At 49.7% G+C, this 14,744-nt stretch overlaps 1 protein-coding gene across 2 annotated transcripts in view; it reads left to right on the forward strand.

The window, feature by feature from the left end:
- LUC7L (LUC7 like) overlaps window positions 1–9,465 on the forward strand; it is a 30,230-nt gene extending 20,765 nt beyond the window's left edge. For both annotated transcript variants that reach the window (XM_030872373.3, XM_030872371.2), the window contains 5 exons: window positions 2,296–2,472; window positions 4,791–4,879; window positions 7,806–7,835; window positions 8,233–8,400; window positions 9,116–9,465. In XM_030872373.3, the coding sequence (XP_030728233.1) occupies window positions 2,296–2,472; window positions 4,791–4,879; window positions 7,806–7,835; window positions 8,233–8,400; window positions 9,116–9,257 (606 nt within the window). In that variant the 3' untranslated portion in view covers window positions 9,258–9,465. The remainder of the gene's footprint in view (window positions 1–2,295; window positions 2,473–4,790; window positions 4,880–7,805; window positions 7,836–8,232; window positions 8,401–9,115) is intronic.
- The last annotated feature ends 5,279 nt before the right edge of the window (window positions 9,466–14,744 follow it).

A 14,744-nucleotide genomic window follows, 5' to 3' on the forward strand; every position in this document is an offset into this window, starting at 1 on the left:
AGAAAGACCTGTAGTGCTGACGCAGGACTTCTAAATGCCCCAGGTGCACACATGGTTTATGGGTCCACATGTGCAATGAAGTACAGAGACAGCACTGAAGATTATGCTGAACGCACACGAATGCCTCTGGGGAGGGAGAGAACAGACACTAGAGAGGGAAACATCAGGAACTGAATTTCCATCATAATGTTCTATATCTTTCATTAAAAGAAAAACAAAAACCTTAAGCAGAAGTGCTGAATATGGTGGGTACACTATTTGTGATATTATTCTGCCCCTCTCTGTAGTTGTAAAACTTTGAATGCCTTCCTCTAATCTCTTTCAAAATCAGTTGTAATTATTCTGAGTGAAAAAAGTCAATCCCAAAGGGCTATGTGGATCTGTTATATAACATTCTTAAAATGACCAAACCATAAGAATGGAGAGCAGATTGGTGGTCACCAGGAGTCAGAGAAGTGGGTGTGGCTGTGAAGGGGCAGCAGGCAGGACCTGTGTGGTGATGGATGTTCTGAACCTTGACTGTATCACTGTGTTCTTTCTGTGATGTTGTGCTATAGTTTTTAAAGATAGAACCATTGGGGGAAACTGGGTAAAGAGTACGCAGCACCTCTCTGTATCATTTCTTAGGATGACGAGACAGCCTTGCCTCCTGCTAAGGGGAGGAAGAGCACCCTACCCCATCCTGTTCTGTCCTGTTCTGAGGAAGGCCTATGGGGGGCACTCAGGTGATGAGGATGGGGACAGTGGCCGGAGTAAGGACAGTGGGGGTCCTGGGCACTAGAGTGCCTTTCTGTACCTTTGCCGGTTTAGTGAGTGATGTGATGTCTTATTTTGATTTGCATTTCCTAGGGAACATTTTGAATGTGTGAATTAATGGAAGATTACTACATTCAGTCTTCCCTTTAAGGGCAAATGATTATTGAAATGCATTTCTTAAACCTAGATTTTGAAGGAATGTTTTAACTTGAGCACAAGCGGCAGTAACCATGTTCTGGTTCATTTTCTTTTGTGTTTCGTGTATTTTGCTTTGAAGACGAGTGACTTTTTTTTTTTTTTTTAATTAATTTTTGGCTGCATTGGGTCTTTGTTGCTGCACGCAGGCTTTCTCTAGTTGCAGTGAGTGGGGGCTGCTCTTCATTGCAGTGCGTGGGCCTCTCATTGCAGTGGCTTCTCTTGTAGTGGAGCACGGGCTCTAGGCGTGCGGGCTTCAGTAGTTGTGGCGCACAGGCTTAGTTGATCTGCGGCATGTGGGATCTTCCCAGACCAGGGCTCGAACCCATGTCCCCTGCATTGGCAGGCGGATTCTTAACCACTGCGCCACCAGGGAAGTCCCTAGTGACTTCTTAGGATTAGACTCAGACTGCACTGGCTGCAGGAGGGAGTGTGCTTTGTTCCATTTGGCACACTTCCTCCTTTGAAGAGAGTGTCTAAAGTATTTGTCCTTCCAAGTTTTAGCTTTTGGAGCTGCGTTGGGATACAGTTTCCTGAACATTGGGACAATCTCCGTAGATACTCCTGTGTTTTTTGCTTGTCTCTTTGGTTTAGGTTTTTTGTTTGTTTTTTAAGACCCCTGTTGAAGATTCTCTCCTCTTGTTTCTTTGGTCTTTGCAGAGCTCTCCACCATAGCAGGGACTCACCTTCCCTGCTAGCCTTTTAGCACACACAGCATCCTGTGTGTCTGAGTGTTCTGAATACCCCTTGTTGCTTTGAAATCATGACTGGTAGTTCATTTCTTAAACAATTAAAATTGGGCTGGTTACAAGAATCTGAAGCTTTGTAAACGATTCAGTTTTTATGTATTTGAAAGTCATCTCGGACTTCCCTGGTGGTGCAGTTGTTAAGAATCCACTGCCAGTGCAGGGGACACGGGTTTGAGCCCTGGTCTGGGAAGATCCCACATGCTGTGGAGCAACTAAGCCCATGTGCCACAACTACTGAGCCTGCATGCCACAACTACTGAAGCCCGCATACCTAGAGCCCGTGCTCCGCAACAAGAGAAGCCACCGCAACGAAGAGTAGCCCTCGCTCGTCACAACTAGAGAAAGCCCGCGCAGCAACGAAGACCCAACACAGCCAAAAATAAATAAAACGTTAAAAAAAAAAAAGTCATCTCTAGGGAATTCCCTGGTGGTCTAGTACTTAGTACTTGGCACTTTCACTGCCAGGACCCCTGGGTTCAATCCCACATGCCACGTAGCCAAAAAAAAAGTCATCTCTGTAGTCCCTTCACATACTTCCATTTTAGGGGCTGAGTAGACAGTGACATTTGACTCTCACTCTCTTCCCATTCTCCAGGAAGAATACAGGAATTCCATGCCTGCATCCAGTTTTCAGCAGCAGAAGCTGCGTGTTTGTGAAGTCTGTTCAGCCTACCTTGGTCTCCATGACAATGACCGTCGTCTTGCAGACCACTTCGGGGGCAAGTTACACTTGGGGTTCATTCAGATCCGTGAGAAGCTCGATCAGTTAAGGGTATGTTAATGTGTTGCGTTTCTGAAGAAACGCGAGAAGTTTTCTGATTGTCTTCACATCTCTTTGCTTTTAGAAAACCTTGTGTTCTTTTTTGTTTTGGTTTTTTTTGGGGGGGGGGGTTGGTGGAGGTACTGAAAACCTTCTGTTCTGATTCTAAGATCATGCCTTGGTTTTATACTTGAGTTTTACAGTGAACTACTCAGATTTCATCCATATGTTCCCACAAGAGATCTAAGATCTCAGAATCCAGCAGAGCCTGGGATATTTATTTAGTCTGCTACCCCTTGTTTACAGAGGAAGATGGCAGAATTCAGTCCCACGGTACAGAGAGTTCTCGTACCCCTCTGAAAACATTTCTGTTGGTGATGGGAAAGAGCCAGTAGTCTGCAGTTTTTTTTCTTGGACAGAGGCGGACACATGGAGGGTGGTCTGGCTGGAAGGATGAGAAGGTGATGGGGCATTTTCTGATAGCCCTGCCCCACTGTTGGATGCCTGTGTCCCTTCCTCGGGGCTCCTCATTGTTCTGGGTTAAGCTCTACAACATTCGACATCTTGGGTACAGAATGCCAAGGAGGAAGATTAAATAAGTTTGTGATATTTTGAATTGTCTTCTTCAAATGGATGGTGCTTTCCCTAATTGTGTACTGGGACCCTATGATGGGATGCTGGGAAATGTGCAGGCCTTTTATCCAGACACCTGAAATCTATTGGAAGGACAGACACATGGCACCTGACTGTAGGACACCACAGTAGTCAAGGCCTTGGGCCTTGTGTGCCCCCAGGAAGGAGCAGCGGGTGGCAGAGCCCTGCATCCAAGGACGGTCCCCCATAAGTGATGTGCGACTCGGCCCTGGGAGAGGGAGCTGGGTGGCAGTCTCAGCACTGTTCTTGAAACATTTGCTCCTGTGCTCCCAGTAGAATTTTGAAAAATGATATTCTTTGTCACACATTTTTAAGTTGGAATTTTTTTCTTATAAATTTATGGGTATAAAACACATAAAAATATTTTATATGTAGTCAGTAGAATGTAAATAACAATTTGGTGTCAACTACCATCCCCATTAAAAATCTGCTCCTTAGGGAATTTCCTTTAAATTGTCTTCCCATTCCATAACGCCCCAGAATTTTGTCCTAATGTTTCTTATATCTGAAGCCTTTTGTTTTTTTCTTAAGATGTACCTTTGCTTCAGAATACATTGAAACCTTTAGAATTTAAGTATTCACTTGATCTAGAAGTCATGTATTGTCATTGCAGTTATGAGCAGTATATAGTTGATAGAACAACCCAACTAAGTTACAGATTTTGATAAATAGCTGTTAAACTATCAACAGAAAATGTATTTGGAAGTGCACCTCTTAACGATAAGGAAGGTGGGAGTTGTGTGCCCTAATCAGAGATGAGTTCACTCCCAGTGGTACTGGAGGTGTGCACCTGCCCTGGGCTGTGCACCCCCTGGGCCATGCTCCAAGGTGGATGCAGGGTGAGAAGAGTGAGGACTTTCCTCAGGTGGGGGAACCTAGTGTTTTAGGGAGTGGGGAGGGTTTGGGAAGGAGGTGATGCCAGCCCACAGGCCGGTTCTCGGCCTCTCCTTGTCCTGGCCACGCCTTCTCTTCCTGGGGCCTGGCTCCCATCCGAACTGAGATTTAAGGTCACCCTTTATGCCCTCTCGGGCCTTTGTCTCCTGGCTCTAAGTTCCTCCCCCTCAGGGCCTTCCCTTCAGCAGCGTGAGGAGGGGCATTGAAAGGCTCCGAGTTGATTTTGGGGTGCTCTGAGCTAGCCAGTGGATAGTGCTCTGGCAGGGGGGTTGCTAGGCCACCTCCTGCCTGTCTGCCTTCCTTGTCCACTGTGCTCACCATGACCCAGCCTGATGGGACGTGTGGAGCTTGCTGTTCCCAGGAAGCCCCGCCAGCACCCCGGGGCAGGCTGCAACTTGGCAGGGCAGATTGGCTCCCGCAGCAAGATGGATTCGGTCAGATACATGTTTTCTCTTTTACATGAAGTTTGTGGAGTCTCCTTGGGGTAAAAAAATTAAATTTATGGATTGATTTGAGCAATATGATAAAATTTCTGTGACTTAGATGTACAGCACTTAGGTATGTAGTTTGTCACTGAACTTGTAAAATGATAAAGGGTTTTTTTTTCCCATGTATTTTCCATTGTTTAAGAGGTTTTATGAAGAATGTGTTCCTGTTTCCTGAGTTTCTCTTAGGTTCTTAAATTGCCAGTATTGAGGTCACATAAAGGTGCTTTGTTCAATAATGTTCACTCTAGTGTGTGACTTGTTCCTCCCCCGTCTTCCAATTTTTTGTTTATTTAGAAAACTGTGGCTGAAAAGCAGGAGAAGAGAAATCAGGATCGGCTGAGGAGAAGAGAGGAGAGGGAGCGGGAAGAACGACTGAGCAGGAGGTGAGCACGTGCGACCTGAGGACACCCCACTTCTTCCTGGCAGTACTGCATATTTACTGCCCTTGACAGTTGAGGTCTGCCAGTTACCTGGGTGGCTCTTAAAAGAAAAATAAGCAAACACATAGCACGTTTGGTCAAGTGAGGTTCTGGCTGGTCCAGGAGGACCTGTGTGCACAGCTGTGTGGTGTGGACAGGACACCCAAGCCGCTCGAGCAGCTGTGGCCACCTGATGCTTACCTAGAAAGATGTGGACTCCCTGGCAGGAGTGGAGGGGGACCTGTCACAGCACCTCCTGTGGAGCAGCCCTTGACCAGCAGGACAGGCAGGAACTGGGACACCAGAGAGGAACATGCTCTCATGCCGCCATGCCTGCTGTGGGCAGGACCCACCAGGGACGGGCTCCGGTGTGGGCCCAGGCTCGTGGGTGGTAGGGTGGAAGCAGAGAGAACGTGAGCTAGCTGGGGTCCAGGCCAAGGAGGTGGCATTTCGAACCCTGTGAGGGCCAGGAGGGAATGATGTGTTCTGGGGGTGGAGCTGATAGGATTTGCTAGTGGACAGAGCGAGTTGTGCAAAGGGGGAGTGGAGCTGGCTCAGGGTTTCTGACCAGGAGTGGCCGCTTATGGCGGTGGGGAGACTGGGAATGGTGTGTTGGGATGAGGAGGAGGTGGGGAGGAGAATTTGGCTGTGGCTGTATTTGAGCCTAAGAGACATCCTTTCAGCCTAAGAGACATGCAGGTGGAGACAGTGGGTCTGGTCAGAGTTCAAGGAAGAGGCTGGAGCGCCGAGTAACCACGCTCTCATATTGGGCACAGAAACTGGGCTTTCCTGGAGGAATTCCTTAGTGAATAACTCAGGACAAATAATCCTTTATTGTATCTTTTGTGTTTCTTTTCATTATTTTAACTATCTAACAGATTCTGATTATAAATAGACTCAAAACAGTGTAAAAATATATTAAGTAAAAAGACACAGAGTTGACGACAGTCGCTGGACATGTTGTGTGCATGGGTATATGTGGGACCCTCCACATGTGAGACCTTCCCATAGCAGCTGTGCTCTTGAAGGCTACACAAAGTCCCTACTATGATGCTGTAATTAACTATATCCTTTTATTCTCCCACCTTCACCCCTTTTGTCCACCCCCATTTCCCTACCTCTGGCAACCACCAGTCTGTTCTCTGTATCTATGGGTTTGGGTTTTTTTCGATTTCACATATAACTGAGATCATACAGTATTTATCTTTTTCTGTCTAACTTATTTCACTTACCATAATGCTGTCAAGGTCCATCCATATTGTTACACATGGCAGGATTCCATCTTTTTTGTGGCTGAATAACATCCCACTGTATACGTACAACCACATCATCTTTATCCGTTCATCTATCAGTGGACACTTAGGTTGTTACCATGTTTAGGCTACTGTAAATAATGCTGCAGTGAACATGGGGGTGCAGCTATCTTTTCAAGATTGTGATTTCATTTCCTTTAGGTAAAAATACCCGGAATTGGAATTTCTGGATATTGTAGTTCCATTTTAATTTTTTGAGGAACCTCCTTTCTGTTTTCCATAGTGACTGCACCAATTTACATTCCCACCAACAGTGCACAAAGATTCCCGTTTCTCTGCATCCTCACAAACAAGTGTATTTCTTGTCTTTTTGATGACAGCCATTCTGACAGGTGTGAGGTGATATCTCATTATGGTTCTGATTTGCTTTTCCCTGCTGAATAGTGACGTTGAGCAATTTTTTATGTGCCTGTTGGCCATCTGTATGTCTTCTTTGACAAAATGTCTATTCAGGTCCTCTGCCCATGTTTTTACCTTTTTTTTTTTTTTCCCCTTCTGTTTAGAGTTCTTTTTGTGTTTTGGATATTAGCCTATTATCAGATACATGATTTGCAGATATTTTCTCCTGTTCAGTAGGTTGCCTTTTCATTTGTTGATGGTTTCCTTCACTGCGCAGAAGCTTGTTAGTCTGATGTAGTCCCACTTGTTGACTTTTGCTTTTGTTGCCTTTGCTTTTTATGTTTTTTAAAGCCTTTGCTTTTTTTTTTTTTTTTTTGCGGTACGCGGGCCTCTCACTGTTGTGGCCTCTCCTGTTGCGGAGCACAGGCTCCGGACGCGCAGGCTCAGTGGCCACGGCTCACGGCCCAGCCGCTCCACGGCATGTGGGATCTTCCCGGACCGGGGCACGAACCCGCGTCCCCTGCATCGGCAGGCGGACTCTCAACCACTGTGCCACCAGGGAAGCCCAAAGCCTTTGCTTTTTAAAAAAATTTTTTGATTAAGTTTTTATGAAACTATTTTTGAACAAGTAATCTAGTGACCATCTTTGTATGAGTTTGAGGGTTTATAACATTCCTTAGAATTCCTGGGATAAAGGAATATAATATATAAATATTGGTAGCTGTTACAAAAATTGCTTTTCAAGAGGCTTTGTCAGATCACCCTCCAGCCACATGATGTGTGAGCATCTTTTGTCACTTCCTCCTTGAGCACACGTTGGTGGTGATCTTGTAAATTTCTGCTTGGAATGAAATGAGACCTCATTGTAAAGTGCATTTCTTAGTTGTTGGTTGTATAATGTTTCCCAGGGAGCTCATGTGACACTCACTGGCAGTGAACCTGTGTTTGCAACTTGGGTGTCCTGCCCAGCCCTGCACCTGCCATGTGACTATCTGTGTAGCTGAGGTGGTGTCCACTGTGAAGAGTTTGCAGAGCCACTGGTTCAACTCAGTGCAGCATGGACCCCTGGGTGCTGGTCTCTGCGTTCTGCCTCCAAGCAGCTGGGGCTGGAGGCGGGCCTTATAGCAGGTCCTCTGGGAAGTCGGCCCTCCTTCACCACGTGAACTTGAGGCACCTCCCCTCAGCTGTAAGGGATGGAGCTGTTTTGGGAAAATTGTTCATCTTTTTTTCCATTTTAGGTCTGGATCAAGAACCAGAGATCGCAGGAGGTAGGTTTTCCATTTATGTGTTCTCAGTGAGATGTTCTTTTCTGTATGCACTTAATACTTAACCTTTATAGCTTCACAGTTATTATCTGGTGGTCAGGTCTGGCTCATGAAGGGCACAGGACGTGGGTGAGACTCCAGTCCCGTTTGTAGCTGGCATTGGCTGGGGCTTAGTGCAGCGTGGGAGTGGGGACCCACTGTCAATGAGAGGGACAGTCAGGGCGCTGCTGGGGCCTGCTGGGCAGGCGGGAGTTTCCTGGCCAATGTACAGGAAGCGTCAGCGGGAAGGGTCTGGCCGTAGTTACCAGAGAGTAGTTGGTGGGATTATTGTGAACCCAAGTTGTAAGTTTGTGGGAGGAGGGGAGATAACAGTAAAGCATCAGCAGAATATCTGCTGCAGGTCGCGCTCCCGGGACCGGCGTCGGAGGCGGTCAAGATCTACCTCCAGAGAGCGGCGGAAGTCGTCCCGGTCCCGGTCCCGAGACAGACACCGGCGCCACCGAAGCCGTTCCCGGAGCCACAGCCGGGGCCACCGCCGGGCATCCAGGGACCGGAGTTCGAAATACAAGTAACTACTCTGACTCCTTCAGTAGCTGCGTCCAGGAGTGAACCCTTCTTTGTGTGCCAGGGTCTGGGGGTCTGTCATCTGTGGGACAGAGTGTTAGGGCCTTGAGGAGTCCTGAATGGGGCCCAGGGCACTGAGAGCCCTAAGCCGAGGGCAGCAGATGGCTTCAGGGCTGGGACGGTTGAGAGACTGAGGAGGTGGTCGCACGTGGGCATGGCCATGCTCGGGCTGCACACTCACTGTCACTTTGGTACACAGAGCCCCTGACTAGGCCCTGCTTACCTCTGTTGTGGTTTTTTAAAGGAAAAACAGCAACAACAAAAAACACCACTAATGATCATATTCAGAGACGACCACTGTTAGCTTTGGTATGATGAATTTTAAATATCTTTTTTTCCATTGTGTTTTATAATGGATCGTATTCCATGTGTGGACTCTTGTCGTATTTTCCTTTGCAGTGTTCACATTATAGTGAAAGCTTTTCCTGTTACTAGAAACCTTTGCAGATGTCACTTTCTAGTGGCTGCCCAGCCCTCCCTGGGCAGTGGGTTGGGCACAAGATGGCAGGCCTGGCACCGTCTGGTCTGCTAGGGCCCTTCCAGCCGTGGTGGGTCCTACCCTTACCTGGCCTGATGCTGAGGGTCCAAGGTGTCAGTGCCTGAGGAGCAGCCAGGAGGGAGGGCCAGCCCTTGCTGAGCCTCTGGTTCCTGTTTCCCAGGTTCTCCAGAGAGCGGGCCTCAAGGGAGGAGTCCTGGGAGCGCGGGCGGAGTGAGCGGGGGGCCACCGACTGGAGGCTCGAGAGCACCAATGGAAAGACTGCGTCACGGAGGTCGGAGGAAAAGGAGGCCGGCGAGATCTGAACCCACGCCCAGGCGCTGTAAATAGTCCGATACATGTTTGACACAGCCTAACGTTACCCTTTATATTTGCTGAATACAACTCATCTTTTGTAGTTTACCATTTCTATTGTTTTGGAGCTAGCTGTGAGTTTCTCGAGATGTACAGAGTTGCTCCTGTGTTCTGGGTTATGTCAAGTGGGAATAAATAGCCTGACAGACTGCTTCCTGACGGCCGCGGTGCAGTCTCTCCTGTCCCCGGTTGTGCTAGACTTCGCCGTGGCTTCCGCAGGTTGGGGGACACACCAGGGGTCATCTGACTTGAGCTTAGAAATGTGACTTACGTTGGACTCCCCTTTGACTTTTGGCATATGATTTGCTGTGCACCTCCAACACCCAGACTGGCTGGGGCCGGATGTGCCCGGCCGTCTGCTCTGTGGGCTCCACATGTCTTTCTGAAGTCTGAGCTGCCCTCTTACCGAGGACTGCCTGTCTGGTTTGTGGTAAGCAGCCTCAGCATGGCACTCGAGCTCAGATGAACTACAGTTCCCCCTCTTGGAGTTACTTAGGGCCAAGAAAGACCCGTGCATAGTATCTGCATGACAGCCACGAGGTCTTCAGAGGGGGGCGTGCTGACTTTGGGGTCAGGTGTGGTTTGACTCACCCTTGGGGGGCCTGGTGGTGTTACCCACTCTCCCTCAGCCCTTTTGCACGTATTGCTAAAGTGAGCCCTTCAGAAAAGTATAACTGGGAGCTCTTTTCTTGTTTTCACTTTTGTGGGGGTATTTTTGGAGGGAGCTTCTGGCTGGGCCAGAACATGCTGGAACATAATCCTGCTCACAGTGGGAGACCACTGGGAAGCCAGGGGTGAGTATCTGTCTGGTAGGTGGGTGGAGGTGTGCCCTCCCAGGTGGAAAGTGGATACAAGTTGGCAGAAAGCCTGTGTCGGGGGCGGGGCAGGGGGTGTAAAGGTCTCCTGGGAGGGGAGAGGCAAAGGGGGTGAGGGCTATGGTCATGGGTTCCCGACTCAACGGTGTAGCCTGGCCTGTGACGGCGGGGGCTGGACTGAGCGGGAAGCCAGGGGCAGGGCTGCACAGCTCCTCACACCTCCATTCGTCACCTCCGGAAGGGATGTTTTGGGGTTTTGTCCTGTTTCTATTGTCGTGCAGTACATATACATTTACCACTGTAACCATTTGTGAGTCTACAGTTGAGTGGCAATCACTGTGGTGGCCACTGTCCGTAGAGGGGTTGTTTTGAAGAGGCAGAGGGCAGATGGTGTCCCTGTACTTAGGAGGCCTGGGGTCCCAGCCAGAAAGCAGGTGGCGCTGAGGTCAAGACGCCCAGGAGGGCGGCTTCTGCTCCCCTTACACCTGGACGCTCACCAGTCAGTCCAGGACGAGGCAGTGGGAGCCCTTGCTACCTGGCTCTTCCAGCCTCAGTGCTGGAGGCACCCGCCTGCCCCTGGCACATCACAGGGCCTGAGAGCCTGGTTTCCCTGACCCCTGAGCCTTGGGTTCTCCGTGTTGGCCCAACTCCTGGGCACAGGAGTGCAGCAGACCGGCCGTGGCGCTCTGCTCTGGATGGGCAGAGGAAGAGGTCAGACTGGTGGGGGCAGTGCACAACCCAGGACACCGAGACTGCTCTGAGGACGCCACAGCGCACCCTGGGTGGGTTCCGGCAGAGGGCCTGGTAGGTGGGTGGAGGACCCGGAGGGTGCTGAGAGGAGGGGACTGGGGCCGGAGGGGGCCACCTACCTGAGCCCCCTCACTCCTTGTTAAAATACTGATGTGGGGAATCACTTATTTAACAGGGAAGAGCAGGGATGGAGGTAGGGAGGTGATTGCAGTCCTAGCAGAGAGTTGGGTCGGCCCAGCCAATAGGTGCAGATGCTTCCGGGGCCCATGGTGATGGTGGGCCCTAGGCCCCTGGGGTCAACCCCAGGGCTCTGTGGTGCCCTCAGACCCTCCCTGTCACCAAATTCTCAGGGACTCACACACACACACACCATGCTTCTGGCCACTGGCAGGGGTGGGGTGTGGCATGGTGGTAGCACCTTGTGTAGGTTGTGGAGTCTCCTAAGTGCATGGAGGCCCCAGGCTGTTGGGGGGGCAGGGCTGTTTCGGCTGCTCTCCCCTCTCTTTCTAGGGATCTCTAGCCAGGCCCAGAGCTACAGTCTAGGGAAGGGAGGGCTGGAGGATCTGTGCTGGCTCTGCTGCTGCGTGGGAGCCCATTGCATCCAAGGCAGCTCCCAGGCTCTCGCTGCATCATGTGGATACAGGGATATCCTCCCAGGATGTAGCTGGGTGCTCTTGGTTGGGGCTGTGGGGCCGTGTCCAGCCATGGTTTGTGTGATTTGGGGAGGGGGTGTGCACAAGCAGTGCCTCTGGTGGGCCCCCTGCCTGGGAATGGGATGGGGGCCACAGTGGGGCTTAGAACCCACACGTGGTCCTGCTCTGGGGAGACTGGGTCAGCTAAGTGGTTTTTGGACTTTATTGCATGTCATTGTCATCTGGAGGACTTGTTAAAACAGGTGGCTTCCCCCACCCCCACCCCCCGGAGACTTTCTCTTGGTCTAGGGAGGGGTCCAAGAATGTAGACTTTTTTTTATTATTTTGCAGGTAGATTTTTTTGATTGAGATAAACGCTCCTACCATGAAGTTCAACATTTTAACCACTTTAAAGTGTATGGTATAGTGGGTTTTGTATATTCACAATGTTGTGCTGTCTAGTTTATTACTGTATAGCTGTAGAACATTTTTATCACCCCAAACCCTGTACCCATTAGCAGTTACTCCCCCTTCCCTCTGGCCCCAGCCCTGAACAACCACTAATCTACTTTCTGTCTCTGGAATCACACGATGTGACCTGTGACTAGCACCTCTTACTACTGAGCGTGGTGTTGGAGGGTTCATCCACCCTGTAGCCTGTATTGGTACCAAGAATGTAACAGTTTCCTTGGGCTGCTGGTGCTGCTAGTCCGGAACACACTGAGAGCTGGACTGGGGGCAGCAGGAGGGGTCCCCGACAGCTGGGCCACCAGCTGCAAACCCTCAGTGGCATATCTCTTGGGACATGAACTGAGCTGCTGTCCAACTCCTTAGAGCAGGGCTTCAAGCTCTTGCCACCAGGGCACATGTGGAAAATTACACTTGTTCTGTTTGGACCGGAGGAAAAGAGGGTTGAGTCCTGTCCACAGTTGCTGGCGCATTGTATTCCTTTATGTCCACTGCACAGGTCCTAAGCCCGGCCCTCAGACAACCCTTCCTCCTCCCACACCCCTGGGCACGCTCCAGCACAGGAGGCTTTGGTGCCACGTGGCCCTGGTCGCGGGGTCACAGGCAACAAAGCTGATGGCTGCTTGAGGACCTACACGTCTGCCACCAAGTGCCAGTGATCCCTGGTCGGAGGCGACCCTCCACCCCCTGCGCCGGGGCACCTGGGAGTCCACTGGGAAAGCCCGAGGGGTTCCTGGGGGTCCCTGCGTGTCCTGAGCACCCACAGCTCTCTGGCGCTTTCCGGCCTCTTCTGCTCTTCCGTCTTTCCCTCACTGAGGCACCTGCTCCCCGCCCTCCGTGGCTGGCTCCCTTCCCCATGTCATCCCCACTGCCTGGCCTGCCTGATTTCCTTGCCCAGTGACCATGGGGCTGGGGGTCCCCTCCCAAGGAGGTTGTGCGAGGAGCACTGTCCTCACTGTCCAGGAGAGAAGTCGCGAGCGGCCAGCCAAGGTGACTTCCCCCACCTGGATCCCGACCACCTTCATATTTTAATTTTTATTGAGATGTAATTGACAAATGTTATGTTTCAGGTGTAATGATTTGATATACGTATATATTGCGACATGATTTTTTTCTTGTGGTGAGAATTTTTAACCTCTACTCAGCAACTTCAAACATATAACACAGTATCATTGTATATATAGTATGATGCTTATAATTACATAATAATGTGATATATTATAATACAGTATTGTATTGTCCCGGGCCTCCTTCTGAAGCTGCTAGTGCCTCCTTTGGAGCCCCACCGAAGTTCAGCCTGCCTGGGAATCCAGGCCAGTCAGCCCCAGGCCAGGCCCAGGCTCTGTACAGAAGAAAGCACAAAACACTTTGTTTAGAGAATGAGGAGCAGGCCCTGCATGTGCACCCAGGTCCAGAGATAGGACATCTCCAGCTCCTGGGAGCCCCCAGCTTCCCCCACAATCCCTGTCAGAGGTCTCTGCTCTCTTTGAAAATCACTTACCACAAACAACACACATTTATTGTCCCACCGCTTCTTAGCATCAGGGTTCCCAGAGCTGCAGTCAAGGGCTGTCATCTGAGGCTGTACTGGGGAAGGGTCCTCCCCAGCTCACCTGGTCGTGGCAGCAGTCAGCGGCTTTCCAGCTTTGGCAGGAGGCCCTCCACAGGGTGGCTCAGGGCAGCGGGTGAGGGAGAGGGTCTCCTAGCCAGACAGGCAGCACCTCAGTCTTGGGAGTGCCTTCCCATTCCCGCCCCAAATCCTGTGGGTTAAAAACAAGACAAGTGGTCGGGGGGTGGGGGTGGGGGAGCGCGGGCGAGAGAGACATGGAGACAGCAAGTGCTGGAGAGGGTGTGGGGAACAGTTACCACAGAGCCCAGCAGAGGTCCACTCCTTGAGACACACTTGGGAGAGCTGAAAGAGACTCAGAAATCCTTGTACAAGCGTGTTTATGGTATTCACAGTAGCCAGAAGGTGGAAACAACCCATATGTAACAGATACAGGGGCAAACAAAACCCAAAATGTCTGTTCCTACAATGAGATATTGCTTGGCCTAAAAGGGACTGGAATTCTGATGCATGTCTAACATGAATGAGCCTTGAAAACCTTATGCTGGGTAACAAGCTGGACACAAAAGACCATGTACTGTATCCATTTCCATGAAAAGTCCAGGATCAGTAAATTCACACAGACAGTAGGTGAGTGATTTTCAGGGGCTGAGGGGGGAGAGGCATGGAGGGTGACTGGTAATGGACACAGGGTTTTCTTTCAGAGGATGAGAAAGTTCTGGAACTAGATAGAGGTGATGATTGCACACCATTGTGAATGTACTAAGCACCACTGAATTGTACACTTTAAAATGGTTGAAATGGTAAATGTTATGTGTATTTCATCATATTAAAAATAAAAAGCTTGGGGGAGGGATGGATTGGGAGTTTGGGGTTAATAAATGCAAACTATTATATGTATGTATAACTGAGTCACTGCTGTACACCAGAAACTAACACAACGTTGTAAATCAACTATACTCCAATAAAATAAATTTCAAATAAACAAAAAGCAAAGCCACACTCAAAGGGAGGTGACAACACAGGGGGAGAACACCAAGAGGTGGGGTTACAGGCTCCACTCTAGAGTCTGTCTCCATCATTGTTATTAGTGACACTTGTTTTTACTCTATTTGTGCCTTTTGTCTGAAAGTCCTTTGTCGGATCTTTATCCTTTGGATTAGTTAAGTCATAGTCGGTGTAGTTAACAATGTTCTTGGTTTTGTT

This window comes from Globicephala melas, chromosome 15, assembly GCF_963455315.2.
Source record: "Globicephala melas chromosome 15, mGloMel1.2, whole genome shotgun sequence".
Classification (NCBI taxonomy): domain Eukaryota; kingdom Metazoa; phylum Chordata; class Mammalia; order Artiodactyla; family Delphinidae; genus Globicephala; species Globicephala melas.